At 39.1% G+C, this 19,642-nt stretch overlaps 1 protein-coding gene across 1 annotated transcript in view; it reads left to right on the top strand.

Moving 5' to 3' along the window:
• The window catches only part of Grik1 (glutamate ionotropic receptor kainate type subunit 1), a 386,955-nt gene that overhangs the window by 339,447 nt on the left and 27,866 nt on the right, over positions 1–19,642 (top strand). The window contains exons 12-13 of the mRNA XM_029470320.1: positions 2,373–2,491; positions 6,885–7,102. Of these exons, the coding sequence (XP_029326180.1) occupies positions 2,373–2,491; positions 6,885–7,102 (337 nt within the window). The remainder of the gene's footprint in view (positions 1–2,372; positions 2,492–6,884; positions 7,103–19,642) is intronic.

The raw sequence follows: 19,642 nt of genomic DNA, 5'->3' as shown, positions 1-19,642 counted from the left end.
GATCATGTATTGGTCTTTCACTAGACCCTCTGCCGCTGACATGCTGTATTGTGTCACTGTGGCTATATTAAGCATGCTTTACGATTCTTAAAGGGAAATATCTCCACCTATACAAAACATGTGTGTTTCTACAATATAAAAAGCCAGTGTCTTACAGCATAGCCCGTCATTGTTTAATTTTCTTCAGTTCACATGCTTCCCAGGTCATTTGGAATCCTCGAGACAAGGAACTAGCAACCTCCTGAAGAGCTGAGACGTGTGCTGATGTTTAAGACCGTTTCCCTCTGCTCCACAGAAAAGCCACTTAATTGCTCACTAGTGTTAAAGTGTTAAACATGGGGGGAAACTAAGAGCAGCATGCCAAGGACACGTGCTCACCGATCAGAGTATATTTAATGAGCAAACAACAGGATATCAGGGGCTGGTAGTTTCCAAGCTTTATGGTCTATTTGAAAAGCCTGTATTCTTGAATGCGTAATCCTTCTAATTTATTGCAATTAATATTTTAAAGTTATTGTACCAGGGATAATGATATTGTTTAAGTCGCAGCATCTTTACTCTGCATGCTGTTTCAATTAGTAGGTTCATTAATACCGGTATCCTTTCTGCTCAGCAAACTACTATGGTTATGAGAGTGTATAAATTCAAAACTTAATCACACTGTTGCAACAGTAATTAAAATGTATTGGCACGGCACCGTCAATTAAAGCTGTGTTCATAAGCTCACGGCAACTTGTGTGGTGTACCCTGCAGCTTGAGGGATGCCACAGGAAAGAGTTGGATGATATTATGGTGCGATAAATGACCAAGCTGCTATCCTAATGCCCCGAAGACTCCATGAGAAGACACTGCACACTTTGCAGAAGGTGTCCAGGGCTTTAGAGAACATTTTTCATTTAGAGAAACTATCTTCCCAGTTCCTTGTACATGATGCACAGCATGTCTGGCTTCTCGCTGTAGATAATTTATTCACCTTAAGCCCAGTTCTCCCTGATGCATCTGCAACCTGCTATTGTTTATTGCTGAAGCCTTATGGGTTGGAGAGCATCCGCATGTTTCTCATTGGTGTTGTGGTATTTTAACAATGCTCTAACAATCCTCTTTGCCTTGAAAAGACCCAGCAGCAAATGGCAAAGCTTCCAGTGCTATGAATTATTGCCTTTTAAATGATTACAGGTTACTTTGATGAACATCTGGCAATGTTTTAATAAAACACACATGCACACACCCATATACATACACACACACACACTCACACACACATACCTTGCTATGGTAGCTCCCTAAAATACCCCTATAGCTGCTGTCTCCTCTGGATTACAAAAGTCAGACTTATTCTTAGAAAAATAGAAAGGACTAAAACTGTAATCAGTTCTCCAAATTATTATTTTAAATGTTACTTCTAAATATCTAAATTTCCCCCAATTTATAAAGAGGTAAACCGAGGGCAAAAAAATCAAATCAAATTCTTTGTGTAGATTTTCATCAATGATTCATTGTATTTCCAAAAACTTATTACCCATGGCCCCTTGCAAGCAGAGTGATAATAATGTCATAGAAAACATTTCACACCTAACAAGAGTTGGTGATTATGAGACTGCAGGGCATAATTTAAAAAACAATTCAATTAAAAATAAATCAAAAAGAAAACATGAGCTTCCAATTTCCTACTCTAAGCCTTGGAGTCAATGCTAATATACTATATTAATATATGTAATATACCTAGGCCTGGACTATGGTTCTTCCAAATTTAAACCTTGTCTTTTCATTAAAGGATTGAGGCTTATATTTCTATATAGTGTCTTTGAAACAAGATATATATGGCTCCCAAATCTAGCCCATTTTTTTACACGTTTGGTCTTGTCTCTGGTTTTATTATTCCTGCATCATTGGTGAAGTACTAGAATTTGTATACATGTCTGTATTCATGGAGCCATAAATGTCCCAGAAGAGCAAATGACCCCCACAGCATCTAGCAACATAATAACTCAATCGTGTAATTCCCATGAATCCCACCACTGCTCGTGTTGCCCCTGGCTGGGGCTAAATCTTGGGATAGGAAATCCTTTCTTTATGGTTAGCCAGTTGCTCAGTAAAATGGGAATGAATGAAAGCACCAAAGAATTCAGTAGACATAGGTCTGAAGAGTGTGATCCTAGCTGCCAACGTACTTGATTCAGAAGCTGAAAGTCAGTGGTGAATACTCTCCCAGGAACTTTTGCATTTAGTCCCACAGAGCTGAAAGACGCTACCCGAGGTCTTTGCTCCTACTGCTTCTGCTCAATGGTTGGATTTCTACGTTGCTCAGCACGTTTGACTCTGCTTCGTGTATGTGTGTGATATTTACAAACTGTTTCTGTTAACTATCGCAGGTTCACACCCTACGAGTGGTATAACCCCCACCCGTGCAACCCTGACTCAGACGTGGTGGAAAACAATTTCACTTTGCTAAATAGTTTCTGGTTTGGCGTTGGAGCTCTCATGCAGCAAGGTACACCGGTTGCCCATTTTGCCACTTGCATCCCACAGTCTGCTGACAGGCTTTCATGCTGGTAAACTCCACCATGAAGCTAGATGGTAGGAAGAAACACCAAGGGATATAAACTAATAGCAATGGACTTTCTAGCCAGTTCTCAAGACAAAGGCAGAAGTAGAGTCTAAATGGGATATTTTTGCTATGTATCTAAAAAGAGCACTTCTTCCAAACAATGGACAAATTTTCCTGCAAGTAGTGAAGAATAAGAAACCTATATTTGTTGTTTTCTCACTGATGTAATCAGATAACTGAATAGATGCAATTTAGGGAGTAAGGCTTTGTAAGTGACATATAATTAAGGGTACAGTCCAATCAGGTGTGGAACACATGGCAACAGGAGATTGGGGCAAGTGACACATTGTGTCTTCATTCAGCAAATAGAACAATAACTGCTGTGCCCCTAGTTTTTGTATTCCCATTATATTATCATTATTAATTTTTATCTGCAATGTCAGCCTGTAGAGTGGTGGTGCTGCTTACACTCAGGGTCTATCCTCCTCAGACAAACCTGTCTGGAAACTTCTTCATGAACATGTCAAGTGAAGTGTCTCCGAGGTGACCCTTAGTCTTGTCAAGCTATCAGTGTAGCTTATCCATCACAAAACCATAGACTTTTGTTGAATGGATGCATTTCCATAAAGAGACAATCTTTTCCTTCTTAGCCATAACTTCGCAAGTCAAAGGTTTAAATAGAATGGGATTTAAATCCTTGGAAGTTTGAATTCACTTGGATTCCTCCAGGTGCTGACAAGATCTAGAACTTCCACCTAATTGCCACTCAGACAAACCTTTCTGAAATTCAGCTTAGCTGCCCAACAACTTTCCACAATCTCCTTCAAACTGGTAACCATAGCAACTGTAGGGGTTGGAGACATAAAACTGAAACCAAAGAAATGTAATATATTTTACCTTACCCTATGATTTCAGAGATTTTTGCTTTTTTTGTGGAGGAGGGAGAAGTTGTTTTAACCTTTGGAAGAAATCCATCTTGATTTTTGGATTTTTCTTCAGTTTTGATTTCAAGCATATGGTGTACCAAATATTTCCAAGATTAAATGCATTCATTTAAGACAATCATAAGTCACAGATGCTGTTGTGTTTGGAATATCTTTTCATTTGACAATAAGCTGCAAAATAAATTGGCAAAAGAAAACCCAACTGGGATATACATTAACCATGTTTGTGATTTGGAAGTCAACCTGAGGTTTTTCACTAGGATGTTATAATATCATTTGAAATGTTTACAGTATGTGAATCCAACAGACAGAGAGAGGAAAGGGACAGAGACAGAGAGAGAGAATTCAAATAGATGTGTTGGCCTTCGTTGTAAAAATACTACATAATTTAAGAAATGAATACATTTTTGGAATTATATGAAGTGGTGTGGGGACCATTACATGGGTGTAGACATAACCAGATTTAGTAGAAATCACTTGCATGAATTTAAAGCATAAGACAGAGCTATGGATCCTGAAAGACACGCTGTTATAAGCTGTGCTTTACTCTTCCAGCACATTTAATTCTTCGGGGTACTTATCACATGATCAGTTACTCTCAGGATTAAGGAGGCCTCCTCCCATCCGTACAACTAGCCTTCTCCAGCAACTGAATAAAAAACAAACACACGCAGGTTTCCCTGAGCATGCTGCAGGCCTATGCAGTTTTGCACCTAGTGTCACATGCCTAATGTCCAGCTTTGAAACCTCACGCACACATTTTTGGAGTTTACCAGCATCCACAGCAAACTGTGAGATGCAGTGTCTGTTAGTTACCACTACCTTGGATACATGACAGTCAGCCCCAGCCAGACTCTGCTTGTAGGAAAGAAGTTGACTAACATTTGTCAGGTACAACAAGCATTTCCAAGTACAGCACTTATGACTGTTAGTGCATCTGCCTTGGGTACATGGCGTTGGACCAGGTAGATAACCTCTGTCGTGCTCTCCCCCTGCGTGCAGGAGCCTGTCCTGTCGTCGTGTTAAATTGGAAACCACTTTGCTGCATTTCTGTTTTAATGTGATGATCAGACTTTCTCTTTTCTACAGAGCCTGAGCAAAGTCTGGATCAGGATTGGCTGTCATGTCTGCCATAAAAGGCACTAACGAGACTCCAGCAAGTATTGCTCGTCCTGAGTATTTCCAGCGTGTTTAACTCGACACTCTTACCGTTCCCATGACGTCATCCTCTAGGACACTGAACATGCACAAATCATCTCTTTTTGAGGGAGGCCATTTTGAAATACTTCAGATAACATTAAGAATTAATTAATTAAGAAACTCCAAGAATTGTCTGAAAATTTTAAAATAATACAAAACAACATTGAGAAATTTCATTGAGATCATCTAATGAAAGTTTAATATGCAGTTTCATTAGGTTGCTACATGTTCCCCTACATTTTCAAGAATTTTTTTCTAAAATTATAAATACTTGTTTTAAAATTCAAAAATACAAATTTATGTTTGCATGCCAAATGGTTATTCATCTGTAAGTCCATTTCCACTTCCATACAATACATAATTTTGTGTGTACACAGAGAAATTGAAAGCTAGATTTTCATAAATGCAATAAAAATAACACAAGGATGAACTGATAGCAAGGAAATCTCTACCTATAAGGCAAGAAAAAATGTATCTTTAATGTGATATTTATCTCCCATGGCTATTTTATAAAATAAATGGTATTTTAATGGCAACTAACTAAAAACCTAAAATAATATCACGTTGCCACAAGGCTGCTAGATCAATTAAGCACAAAGATGTAAGGCAACCTTGGGCTTTAAGCGCACACACCCATAGGCATAGAAATCCTATTAAACCACAAGATAAAAACAACAGCAACAGATTATTCTGCTAAATCCTTGGAGGCAATATCATGGAAATGCTTACAAATTTGTTGTAATGTTACACACCAAAATTCAAACAAACAAAAGAAGGGAAAGCAAACGGTAGTGAAACCATGTAGCTCATCAAAGGGAGCCAAGCACAGAGACACTAAGAGTATTAAAAGAATATTTCTGTATTCAAATCCCAGATACTCTGCCAGCCTATATCTGCTTATCCCTAGATTTCAGTTGGTTTTGATTTTGTGAGCAATGCATGTGTCTGCTTGAAGATTAAACCTGAGAATACACTCACTCATTTGCAGACTAGTGAATTCTAATTTTTCTTCCCATCTCAGACCATTAGTACCTACACAATTTCAAAACATGCTATTAGTGTAAAGAAAGAATCCTCAAAACCGTATGTCTGACCTGCTGTACTCAAACCTTTCAGACCTCTGGAGAGTCAATAGGGGCTCTCCTCTCCCCTTTAACTGGACGTATAAACTCTGTTATGATTCCAGGTTCATGGAAGTAATACTAACACATCAGCGAGAGCTGGTTTCAGGCAAAAAGACTAACGGAAATGAAGTCATGTGTACTACTGGTGCCTTCCAACTTGCCTGTTTGAGATGTAGACATCCACAGCTCAAAGCGCACCTAGACCCTTTTCAGAACGTTTTGTTGGCCAATGGAGCCTTTTGGGGGAAAGAACACGTTTCTTTGTCAATACCTATTTAATATCCCCATGCTTCCTTTGAAAAGCAACATTGACCTGAATGGTAGTTAAGTGACGATTCCAACCAGGTACAACATCTCTCAGCCTGGGAAAATAGCCAGGTTTTCAACCAGTTCTTTATTTATGGATCAAAAATGTCTTTTGAAGAACATACTCTATTTTAGGCAAACAAGACTATAAACTAGATTTTTAAAAGGATATATATATATATATATATATACATATATACATATATTCTTGTTAAGAGTAACATGAAACAAAACAGGACTCATGTAAGAGCATGTCTGAGCTTCATTTCATATTATCTAAAAATTTCCAATCATTTTTTAAAGTTGCATGTTATAACTGAAATGATGTGTAAACTTTGTAAGTTTCTCACACTGTTTCACCTTAAATAAAAATAAGTTACCATTTTAAAGTCTTTCATCGTTATATAAATACCCAGAATATCTTATTTCCCTCTAAATAATGCATCAGGCAGTAATAAGGTCAGAATTCTCAGAATAAACTCTTCACATTTAAGCAACTAGCTACATTGTAGACAGTGTATCTTGGGGCTAAACTTTCAGTCATATTTCAGGTATCAACTTTGACTACTTGTGTTACAAGCAGAGGTAATAATTAAAGACGTAAAGAAGGGACCACTTGGATTCTGTTCCATTTCTAGAAAACACATTCATTTCATCTTCATTCAAGACAGTCTTTGAAGAGGCTCTTCCCCTTAGCATAACGACCAGTCCTTCATCTTGCTGACTCAGTTTAACACCCTCACTCTGATGATGCTGTCACAGGATCGGAGCTGATGCCCAAGGCTCTATCGACCAGAATAGTTGGAGGAATATGGTGGTTTTTCACCCTAATCATCATCTCATCCTACACTGCCAACCTGGCTGCCTTCTTGACCGTAGAAAGGATGGAATCCCCCATCGATTCCGCAGACGACCTGGCCAAACAAACCAAGATAGAATATGGGGCAGTCAGAGATGGCTCGACAATGACCTTCTTCAAGGTAAGAACCTTGTGAAGCCTGCTCAGTGTCTGTCTCATGCCAGTATGATGGTGAGAAAAATAAAAAGCCTCTTCAACTGGAGAAATGACACTGGGTAACATTTCTAATGGCATGAGTTTCTAATGCTTTAATCTCATTATAAGGAACTATGTCCTTACCACAAAGACCCTCTTCTGTCCCTTCTTTGATCCCTATTTTTTTTATTTGCCTGTTTACTTGTTTGTTTTTGTGTTCTGAAACAGGGTTTCATGTAGCCCAGCGTGGCCTCAAACTCAGCTAAACCCAGCCTTGAAGTCACGATCCTCTTGCCATTACCTCTCAAATATTAGAATTAAAGATGTGGGCCACCCCACTCAGTCTGATTGCCAGTTTAATACACTCAAATCTACAGATTAGTATTTCCTCTGGCCTAAAGTAATTTACATCTATTATTTGTTGTGCCACACAGCATGGCACAAGTCTGGCAGTCGGGGGATATTTGTGGGAGTTGGTTTCCTCCGTCTTGTGGGTTTCAGAGATTGAACTCAGGTCATTGGTCTCTGCAGTGTCTTACAGAGCCCACCCCACTGCCCCCTCTCTGGCCTTTATATTTGAATAATTATACTTCCTGAACAAAATCTAATCATGCTTTCCAAAAGATAAATATTTAAATAACATTATATTTTCTGTTTAGTATTTATAAGATAGAAGCATGTGCCAAAAAAAACAAAAACAAAAACATAAACATATGTTGTTCTTGGAACTAAGTTGTAGCAGTAAAATCAAAAGGTTCCCAGGGAGTTGGCCGTGTCTGAAGTTATCCAGAATCTATAAATGCTTTATGGGCACCAAAAGGAGAATTGTGTAAAACTGGGTTGGGTTTTATGACCAAGTCCATTTCACTATCCAGGTCTTTTTAATTAGTGACTAACAATAATGAAACTCATTTTTGCCTTGCTTATGGAGTAAGCCTTAGTACTTTTATTATCAAACCTCAATTATTATAACTCCCATAAAATGAATTCTAATAGACCCAATAGGTTTAGCAACCACAGGGTGTGGCACTTACCTTTATGAATGAAGAAGACAAGAGTTCCAGGACCTGAATTCTTTGCATAGTCACATGCCTGGTCCTTTCCAGCAAAGGGGCTGAAGCCATCTATTAAGAAACACTGATGAACGCATAAATACAAGTTTAAACTACTCCTGTATCTCATCTCACTACAGTCTGAATGGCTACCACAAAGAAAGAAAAGAGATGACAATAAATATTGACAATGGTGTGGAGAAACAGGGAACCTTATTCATGCCTGTTGAGAGTATAGCATAGTATAGCCATTATAGGAATTAGTACATAGGGATCTCAAAAAATTAAACATAGAACTACCATATGCCCCACTGTACCACTCCTGGGCATATACCCAAAGGTATTTATGTTCTACTACATGCATGCTTGCAAAATCTGCACTTGACTTAGCTCTATTAGCAATAGCAAGGAATGACCAGCTTAGATATCCATCAACATTTAACTGTAAACAAAAATGAAATCATGATATCCATGTAACCATGGATAGAGCTAGAAAGGAAGGAAACAGATTCTGGCAGAAGTAGAATATTGTCTGTCATGTATGTCTCCAGCTCATAATGCCTGTGTGTGTATATAAAGGTTGGTCTGTGAAAGTAGACATGAGACCAGGAGAATGGAGGGAGGTGTTGTGGAAGGAGAGGAGGACACTGGGGCACAAGTGACATGAAAGCAGAAAGAATCTGGGATGAGTAGCTAAAAGGGAGGTGAGGGACACGGGAGAGAAACGGGGACATGGTAAAAGAACTAACAACACATGACCTTTCAGGACCAAAGCTAATACTTTCCCTACTAACTAATTTTCTTTTTTTTTAATAATATATTTTATTATGTATTTTCCTCAATTACATTTCCAATGCTATCCCAAAAGTCCCCCATACTCTCTCCCCTCTCCCCCATTTCCCTACCCACCCTTTCCCATTTTTTTTTTTTTTTTTTTTTTTTTTTTTAGTCCTGGCGTTCCCCTGTACTGGGGCATATAAAGTTTGTGTGTCCAATGGGCCTCTCTTTCCAGTGATGGCCGACTAGGCCATCATTTGATACATATGCAGCTAAAGTCAAGAGCTCCAGGGTACTGGTTAGTTCATAATGTTGTACCACCTTTTAAAACTACAGAAAATAAACATTAGTGGTATAAGGGAATGATCTTATTAAATGGTCATAGAACAGCATTTGTAACCAGAACAAACCTAAAAGCATCTTTGCAAACGTCACACTCGGATTCCTAGAAATAAAGGTGTCAGCCCGGCCTGCGTGTACTTGTGACGTTTACTAACTTTGGAACAAAAATTACCAGGAGAAGAAGGACAAAGGGGGTGCTTCACTGTGTAGCAGTCTCCATTCATTACCTAAGTGAAGAATGTTAGCAATGGTTGCAATAAGGACAGAAACTGATGTTGGGTAAACATACCTAGAGATCTATTAAGCAGCAGGCTAATGTGAAAAGGCAGTATATACTTTCCTTTTATGTTAAGAAAAGCTTTTTTAAAGATTTATTTATTTTGTATATGTGAGTACACTGTAGCTGTTTTCAGACACACCAGAAGACAGCACCATAATCCCATTTCAGATGGTTCACCATGTGGTTGCTGAGAATTGAACTCAGGACCTCTGGAAGAGCAATCAGTGCTCTTAACTGCTGAGCCATCTCTCCAGCCCCAAGAAAAACTTTTTTTAAAAATATTTTCATATTAAGGACAAAGTCACTAATTTAGTAAGTATATGCATTCCAGAGATTATGTTTCCCTTGGAGGGAGATATTTAGGAATGATTTTATATACATACACACACACACACACATATATATATATATATATATATATATATATACACATATATACCATATATGTGTGTGTATAGACCATATATATATGTGTGTGTGTGTGTGTATAGACCATATATATATATATATATATATATATATATATACAAGATTTCCCAAGTTTCTAAAAATTTTGGTATTTTCCTAAAATCAGTCCGTGAAGAGTTTATCAAAGTAAACTTCCATTAAGGTTTTTGTCATAGACAAGGGAAGTCACTGGCCAGGCACAGGAGACAGAGGAAAAATTATCAAAGTAAATTATGTGTTTCTGCAGAACAATCTAAAATGGTTAGTATTGCATGGCATTATCAAGGAATCTGGAAGTATGGGGAAACGGGCTACTGTGATTTCCCAGGCCGCCACCGTCAGAAAGGCTGCCCCCAAGGAAGAAAACTAATAGCAATAAATGTCCAAAAGAGATCCCAAGCACTTTCAGATGCTCACTACCAACAGTGGGGGAGGACCGCTCTGTGAACAGTAGACCTGACCTAACTTGAGCAAAGCTAGGTCCACTTCAGAGAGTTCTAGAAAGTTTCCTCTTCAAGGGTGGAGAACTAATATTTTTTATTAATGTATAACCAGAACACAATCTAGTGACTGTAACATAGTAGGTAGTCAAAAATATATTCACAGTATAAACTAGTGACTAGTACATAGGAGGTCCTTCGAAAACATGTTCATGGTAAATGCAAAATGTAAAATACATTATCCAAGAGATATATAGACATCTAGACATAAAGACAGAGAAATGCACGCACACACTCACGCACACATGCACACAAGCATGCACATGCACACAAGTATACACACACACACACACTTCCACACAAGCACCCAAACATGCATACAAACACACACATGCACACACACACATACACACGCACACAAGCATGCAGGGAGTGAAGAGGTGGCTAGAAACACAGACCTACTGAAGAAGAGTCCCTGTTTTCCAAGTCCCCCACTTTATGTGTCAGCCTGTGGCCCAGGAACCCTGTTTATCAAGAGAGAATTTATTTGCAAAAAAGAAAACAAGTACTGAATCTGATTTTGTTTTCCCCTTGGGGGAAAGCAAGATGTCAAAAAGGGTGCAGCTTCAAGCTTAAAGAGTTCATAATCTAGGCTGTCCTACAAGAGAAGGAAACACCCAGCCTTTTAGCTGTTGGGACAGTTTCGGCCAGACTTCAGTCTCTCAGTGACAAGTTACAAGTTCAAGGACTCAATCCTATCAATGCCACCCTTGCTATGCCTCCAGGCCTCCGTTTCTCCCAGCCTTTACTTCTTAAGCCAGCATTTCCCAGTCTGTGGGATGGGCTCCCCTTGAGGGATGCGGGGGTCAAACAACGCATTCATAGGGAACACATATCAGATATCCTGCTTGTCCGATATTTACATTACAATTCATAACAGTAGTAAGTAAAAATAATTTTATGGTTGTGGGTCACTACACATGAGGAACTGTATTAAAGGGTCACTGCATTAGGAAGGCTGAGAGCCACTGACCTAAGCGAAAACAAGAAGCAATCCTGAGTGGTAGGATTTGGCCTAACCTAGCACATTCTACCTGGTGGCTGAAGCAGAAACAGAAAGACTACTCAGTCATGAAAAAGACATTTCACATTGCATGGCACTTCAGTGAATGTCTCTTCCAAGCACCCTTGCAGTAACCTGTCCCTTCATTTCCAAGGTGGGTTCAAACCATTCCAGAGCTAAAGAATTGGCAGGCGTAGGGGCCATGGCTATTACCAAAATCCACAACCAAAAAGAATGTACTGATTCCTCACATTTACTCTCCAGGCTATAGCAAAGTGGTTTTGGTTTGGTTTGGTTTAAAGTATTTTACATTTATTTATTTATTTATTTATTTATTTATTTATTTATTGTGTGTGTGTGTGTGTGTGTGTGTGTGTGTGTGTATACACATGTATGCATGTTATGAAGTGTCTGTAGGTCAGAGGACAACTTGCAGAACTTAGCTCTCTGCTTTCACTATGTGTCATTTCATGCCTGAGTAGTCTTTCTGTTTCTGCTTCAGGCACCAGCTACAATGTGCTAGGTTAGACCAAATCCTACCACTCAGGATTGCTTCTTGTTTTCACTTAGGTCACTTGCTCTCAGCCTTCCTAATGCAGGGATACAACTAAGATTATCAGAATCGGTTATAAGGACTTTTACCCTCTGAGTCATCCCTCTAACCAAGAATGATTCTACACCTACAATAGCAGTTTAAAATAAAATAACTTACCAGAATTTAATAAGGAAAGCTGTCCACACAATGTTACTGCCAAGCGCCACTCTCAGTGGTTGTTTTTACTGAAGTGTTGTCTCCAATGTGTGCCTGAGAACTACTTGCAAACATTTAAATCAAAACTCATTGGCATTTTCTTCTAGACTTTGACATTTTTACAAACAGCACGATACCTTATATTCTAGAATACCTGCATTCAATTCTCAATTTTTTTTTTAAATCAACAAAATTTATGCTTCTAAAATAGTCCAAATGAGTTTCCCTATTCCTTTATCTGGATTCTGGTTAAGTGCGGATTAGCTGACTTTTTCAAGAAACTCATTTGGACTATTTTCAAGATGTATATATTTAGAATGCGTGCGTGTGTGTGTGTGTGTGTGTGTGTGTGTGTGTGCGCGCGCGCACGCGCGCATTCCTATACATGAGTTTAAGTGCCCACAGAAGCAAGCAACGGGCATAAGATCCTCTGGAACTAGACTTACAGGAGATTTTGAGTAGCCCAATATGGGTGATGGGAACTGAATTTAGATTCTCTGGATGAGCAACAAGTGTTCTAACTTCAGAGTCATCTTGTAAACCCCCTTTGCTGACATTTAAAGAAAAACTAGGTCACAGAGATTTGTGTCTTAGATTTGGAAGCCTTCTAAACTTTTTTTCATTGAGTCATTTGTATGTGGGAACACATTGATCTTCAAAGACTGTGTGAGAGATAGAGAGAGAGAAAGGCAGGTAGAAAGACAGGCAGAAAGACAGAGAGATCGAAAGGTAGCTTATGTTACACAAAGTTCCAGAAACCTTTAAACAGACATCTTGAGATTCTCGAACAATGATCATAAGGAAAATAATAACTGTATTTCTTTGAGCAAGGTCAGAGAACTAATTATATTTATTATACCTACATTTTCAGAAGTTCACGGGCACTTTGAGTCTCAAAGTTTTAATCACCAGGGATGATATAATAGTCTCTGTGATCAAAGTGTGACATTTATTACAAGGACAATTAGCAAACCATGGTTAGGGAAAGGCCAAGGACTTCACCAGCCATCCTGGTACTGTTCAGTTTGCTTAGGAAATTAGGTATCAGGGGACTACTGTGTTCTCCTTATCATGACTTTATTTATAGACAAGTTTATCAGTCAAAACTTCATAATTCAGTAATTCAACAGACTCAGCAGAAATTGCCAACCAACTTTTTTGTTAGTACTTGGCATGAAATGAGGCTGGTTAGCAACCCAGTGTTAACTATCACACTGTCTTCCCTCTGTTCTGCTGGTAGGTGGCTTATCCCTTTTAATCACTGAAATACTGAACAGGTAAGGCTCTTGCTGCTCTTCTGACTTCCTGGGGCCACCATCAACATAACAGGAATCAAGGAACAGTCAGTACACAGGTTAAGGTCTGTGGATGCAGCTTGGCTATAACTTTCCTACACTTACCTGGCCTTTTTCTGTACTTTCTAGCAAAGAGAACTGATAGCCACAACATCCAATTACACGTTTCCTTCCAGAAGGGACATTATTTCTCTATCTCTCATAGAAACTAGAAATGATACCTGTGCACAAAGCTGTTCTTTCTCCTTGTTATAACTCTATTAACTGGCTCATTAAATAAGGAACCTAACTTCAGTGTCACATGACAATATAGTATGTCACCTCCCCCAAAGGAGATAGGTGAGGAGGCCTAAAACAATTATTTACAGACACCTTCTGTGAACCACCATCCCAGGAGGGTATTGGTTTTCATGCATGTTTCACACATAAGAAATACCGTAGATCATCTCAGGAAACCTACTACTATCAAATTCTCAAATGCTAGGTTGTGTATTAAAGTCTCCAGGGAAACACTCATATGCAGCATCTGGAGCCGTATAGCCTGGATTCAAATCTTGACTCTCACTAATTAATTATGTGGACCTTGACAGGTTGCTCCAATTCTCCATACCTAACTTCCCTGCCTGTAAATTGAAGCTAACATCTAAGCCATGAGATAGTTTTCAGGGTTACAGGACTTAATGGAGGGAATACCCTTACCCAATTTCCTTATCAAATGGTAAGCAATTTAAAAGCTATCACCATTATCATCAATTTCTCACAGTTTCACTCTCCGTAGACTTAAATTTTTACCGTTCTGGCCTTTTTTCAGCCACTTTGCTCAGTAATCTCTAGATCGTGTGCCTCCTGTTAAATCCCAAGCCAGTACCAGGTCCCAAGATCTGAAAAACATCCAGTAGTCTTGCCAGGCAAAAAGTCCCGGGTCTGGAAGCATTTCCTGAACACATTCACTGCATTTAAAGACATTTCCCATATGGCTGATGAGCAGAATTCTGCAAGGCAGGTCAATTTAACTCAGCTCAGGATTTTTTCCAGTGTCTCCAAAATGTCAACACCAAGGCTGGACGCTGGCAGTGTAGAAGGTAGGAGGGGGGGAGGTTAAACTCTTCTGCAAAGCTTGGTGCTAAGAAGTGCAATAGCCATACACGCCAGGTGCAACCTGTTAAATACAGTACAGCTCTCACTCCACACACAGGATGTGAAATAAGCGTAAGGGTTCCTGTGAGTCAGATTGGCTATGAAAGAGTCGTGTAAGAGAAACTTCTCAGTAGAATCCTGCCTGGTGAAAAAGTCACTGTCCTCCCAGACTCAAGCCAGGGGATTACAGAGATTAGATCTACATTCTGCCTGAAATGATGTGGATAAAATGGGTTTTAAGAAAATCATCACGGACTTGTCATTGCTGGCTTTCATGGTCTAGGGACTTTGAACCAGCTGTGGGAATTAGGAATGGTAACCTCTGTGATCTCCTGGCAGCGAGAGTGGTTAGTGCCATCGGCAAAGCTGAAGCTATTTCAAGAAAATCTCTGAGCCCAGCACCTGTGGAACTGAAGCTATCACAGGGAGACAGAGTTCAGACAAAACCAGTGGGAAACAAAAGACGAGAGAAAGTCCTCGAACTTTTCTACACAGGAGGGCGTTCTTTCCATAAAATCTTCCTGTTTGAAAACTTGGGTTCCTTGACTATTAGAGTGAGAAGATAAAAATGTATTTGCTTGGAAGGAAATATCTATAAGCTCAATTTAACTTAACCTTTTAAAAAGTTTGGTATATTGCTTGTAATGTAGCAGTCTTTAACTGGAGACAGGAGAAAAACATGAAACAGATTTGAGCAAAGATACTTAAGTCTCATCGGGAGAATTCCCTTAAGGGAACCAATGAAACTGTTAAGCCTTAGAGAATCTTCAAATGTCATAACTTTCTATTGATTCAAGGTAAGAGTAGGCTGTGACACAATGATTGTATCTGGAACGGCAGAGCCCCCACAACACCACAGATGATGTTTCCTAATGGTCTTGCTTCAAATGGTGATAGTTACACTAAATCATGTTTTACTGTGGTGTGGGAAATTACCATTTCATGACATTTCATTATTTTAAGTGAAACAGTTGTCTTTCAGGCAGGCATTCTCCTCTGTATGTTGGCTTCTTAAGCTTGAATTCTGAATTGTCAAAAATCTTTGGTTAATTTCTAGAGGTACTTTTTAAGATTAGGATTTCTCAGTCTTCTACTAGAAGGACTTAATATAGAATTATTTTGATCATTGATGTGTTCTTTATGGCACATAGCACATTTATAAACTCACTTTTGACACAATGCCAAAACGAAAATCTCAATAACATATTCCTAATATGAATGTGTGTAGGCTTATGAAACTAAGTGAAAAAAAAGTGTAAACATGGATCTATACATAAGACCTTCAAATACTGTGGCCTGAAGCAGGATTTCACACGTATTGATTCTACTGAATAATGGGATCATATTTTCTCCCTGCAGATGTGCTATAACTCGGTTGGGGGGAGTGCTGTGATAAACAATGCTTATCTCAATAGAAATGAAACATTGAAAAACTGTTTCTATAATATGGAAGCTCTATCAATCTTAGACTCATACTATACTTCTGAGCTCTGTCCATCCTCACATCCTGTCACAAAAACCCTGTAGCTGAAAACGAACCATAGACAAAACAAATGCTAGGAAGGACAAGACAAAGAACAAACTATACCCACATTGTCTTCCAGGTTCCGTATCTGCATATCTTGAAACACTCTGAATTTTTGTCTCAATGAATAGAACCTATTGAAAGTCATTAAATACCCTTCATGTATGATATGCTAAGTGCAAGATCTACAACATCTCTCTTACAACAGAGAGCTGCTTACGAACACTTGAGCGATTTCTTTGGAAGATGAGTTAGGTTATCTGGCTATGAGTATTTGAACAAAAAAAAAATCAATTCCCTTTGATGAAGAACCTAGACTCTGGAACAAGAGTACTGGAATGAGACCCCAGCGTGAACACATTTCAGGGTGGTATTCTATGTCTGCATCTGTAAAGCTGAAATCTTAATGATTCCTTTCTCCTTAAAGGAATGAGTACATGCACAGTGCTCAGAGCAAGGCATGCTACACGGTGAACACTGTCTGTGCCCATTATCATCACTATTCTCAACTGTTTGTAACTGCCAACGTATACCCTGCAAGTCACCACCCAGCGAGTACTCAGCCTACATACGTCTTAAGGTGGAAAGTGAGAAATAAGTAATCATAGGCCTTATTACATTGGCCCTGCCCTCTAACAGATTAGAAATGCTTAGTATTTGTCAACTGTGTTTATTGGCAGGAAGACAGATATATAATCAGGTTAAACCAGGCTAAGGAATTCATCTGAGCCTGTGTCCTCTAAGGATCCAAGTGTTCTAATTGGCTTTTGATATATTCAGTGAAATGAGAGGCAATCACACCCCCATGGTTTAATATCCTGCGTTATCTAGAGTGATTTTGGAGGCTTACTCGGGATACAGACAATCTGGAAAGGGAAAGCTGTCATTTAAACACTCGGTTTGGTCTTTTAGCATTTACCATAATTTTGGCAAAGCATACTCATAATTTGAAGAAGTGCTAAGATTCTCACCTTTAAAACTAATAAAATTATCTATTAGAAAGGATACAACACATTTACTCTGAAAATGCTATTTTAGGGCCTGACAAAGGAATAAACTTCATTGAGCACAGTATTACAGTAAATAGCACTGGGAGATAAGCAAGAAAGATATCTTTGGCTTAGTGGCTCATCTAGCTACAAACTGTGACCTATGTAGGTCACTTATCCCAAGACCTGTTTTATAAAGGGCCTGATATAGAAAACAGAGCAATGGCCTTGGAGAATCCTCAAGGGAAATTTCCCAGCAAAAATGTCTCTGGGTAGATAACCCGTGATGGAAAATCCACTATCTCCCAGTGACTATGACTTGAAGGTCTCCTCATGCAGTCCATTTTCTATGGATAAAATGGTCATTTTTTTCTATTTATTTGTTTACTATTATTTTTATTGGATATTTTATTTATTTACATTTCAAATGTTATCCCTCTTCCCAGTTTCCCCTCCACAAGTCCCCCTCCCCCTCCCCCCTCCCCCCACCCACCCCCGTTCTATGATGGTACTCACCCACCCACCCACTTCTGACTCACTGCCCTAGCATTCCCCTGCCCTGGGTCATCGAGCCTCCATGGGACCAAGGGTCCTCCCTCCCATTGATGCCAGACACGGCCATCCTCTGCTACATATGCAGATGGAGCCATGGGTCCCTCCATATGTACTCTTTGGTTGGTAGTTTAGTTCCTGGGAGCTTTGGGGGGGTGTGGTTGGTTGATATTGTTGTTCTTCCTATGGGGTTAAAAACCCCTTCAGCTCCTTCAGTCTTTCCCCTAAATCCACCACTGGGGGTCCCCAAGCTCAGTCCAATAACTGGCTGTGAGCATCTGCATCTGTATTGGTCAGGCTCTGGCAGAGCTTCTCAGGGGACAGCTATACCAGGATCCTGTCAGCAAGCACTTCTTGGCATCAGCAATAGTATAAGGGTTTGGTGTCTGTAGATGGGATGGATCCCTAGGTTGGGCGGTTTCTGGATAGCTTTTCCTTCCATGGCCAATATTTTATGTCTCTTACTTCTACAAAGCAAAATTCCACTTTTCTAACCATAAAAAAATTATAAAAAATAAATAGTAATATCTATGTTGTACCAACATAAAAACAACTAGCTAAAGCTTCCATAAAGGCTATGTTTTCACATGTAGATTAAATAAGATTAAAGTCATTGTCAAAAACCTTTTGCAATACAGACATCTACTTTACCCAAGTCATCATGGATCAGTGGAAGGAACATTGAATGAAATATTGGGGTTCCTGGGGTCTAGAATTTTTCTGATGTTAACTTCCACTGTCTTTTTCTGAAGTCTTCAAACAGTTTGTACCAAAAGTTTCTCCTCTATAAAAATGATAGCTTAAGTGAATCTATCTCTAAAGTCTCTGATAACTTTAAAATTTCATGCTTCAAAGAAAATTATTTCCCCTTAAGGTAGTTTCCTGATAATGGAATAATTTTCTCCAGCCATACATTTGCTACAGAAAAGACAGAGTGACCTCCCCACTTTTGTATAAGTAGCTCTTCTCTTCATAAAGAATTTAGTAGTATCAGACTCTTTGAGGCTGAAACCGTACAACAAATGAAGCATCAGCCCTAGTACCCAGGGCACACCTTTTTTGTGGAAACATTAGCTCCGATTTGCAGATCCCCTGGGGCTGTGGAGTTAGTCTCAGGAGCTTCATCATGATAGAGTGGATCCCATAAATCATCACCTTGTACAAGGTATGTGGACTGAATTATATCTGTCTCATACGATCTTTCCCATGGGGTTCTTTAAATGCCTAACAATCCAAACTAAAGCCATCTGTCCTCCACCTCTCCAACTCATAAGGCATATTCTGTCAACACAGGTCTTACACAGACTCAGGAGTCAAATAAGTTGGGAACACTTGAGCATGAACAGCCACTAGAGCTGATTCATGAGCTATTCCTTCCATGTCTGCAGCCCCACCTCCTGTTTTCAGCTTCTCCGTACCCCTAGGATAATATTCCCTCGCCAAGGAGTCTACATGGATCACAACCAACTTTAGCTTGAAAACATCAGTAATTCCCATGATGACATTGATCGTTGAGATAGATGGGAGGGTGTACTGATGCAAATGAAGACAGATTCAGGGGGGAAAAACTTGAAACATTATGGAAATTACAGAGTAAAAATGTAAAATGCCTAATCATAGATATTCAAAAGAATGGAAATCCATATCTAAGCAATATGGAAATGCAGGCAGTATGTTTTAACAAAGAAAAGAAGATAATGAGGTAATTGTGTCTATGTATAGTTGCATATATAATATATCATATAGATAGTCTATTATTGACTCTACCAAAAAGCTGAATAAAAGACATGAAAATCATAGAACGCTTTCAAATGAAACATGCAGCCCTTGTTATCTAAAAAAAAAAATGATTGCAATGAGAAATTATATACATAAA

This window comes from Mus caroli, chromosome 16 (assembly GCF_900094665.2).
Source record: "Mus caroli chromosome 16, CAROLI_EIJ_v1.1, whole genome shotgun sequence".
Lineage (NCBI taxonomy): Eukaryota > Metazoa > Chordata > Mammalia > Rodentia > Muridae > Mus > Mus caroli.
Note: the sequence above shows the minus strand (reverse complement) of the source record. Positions and strands in the feature narration are given on the sequence as shown.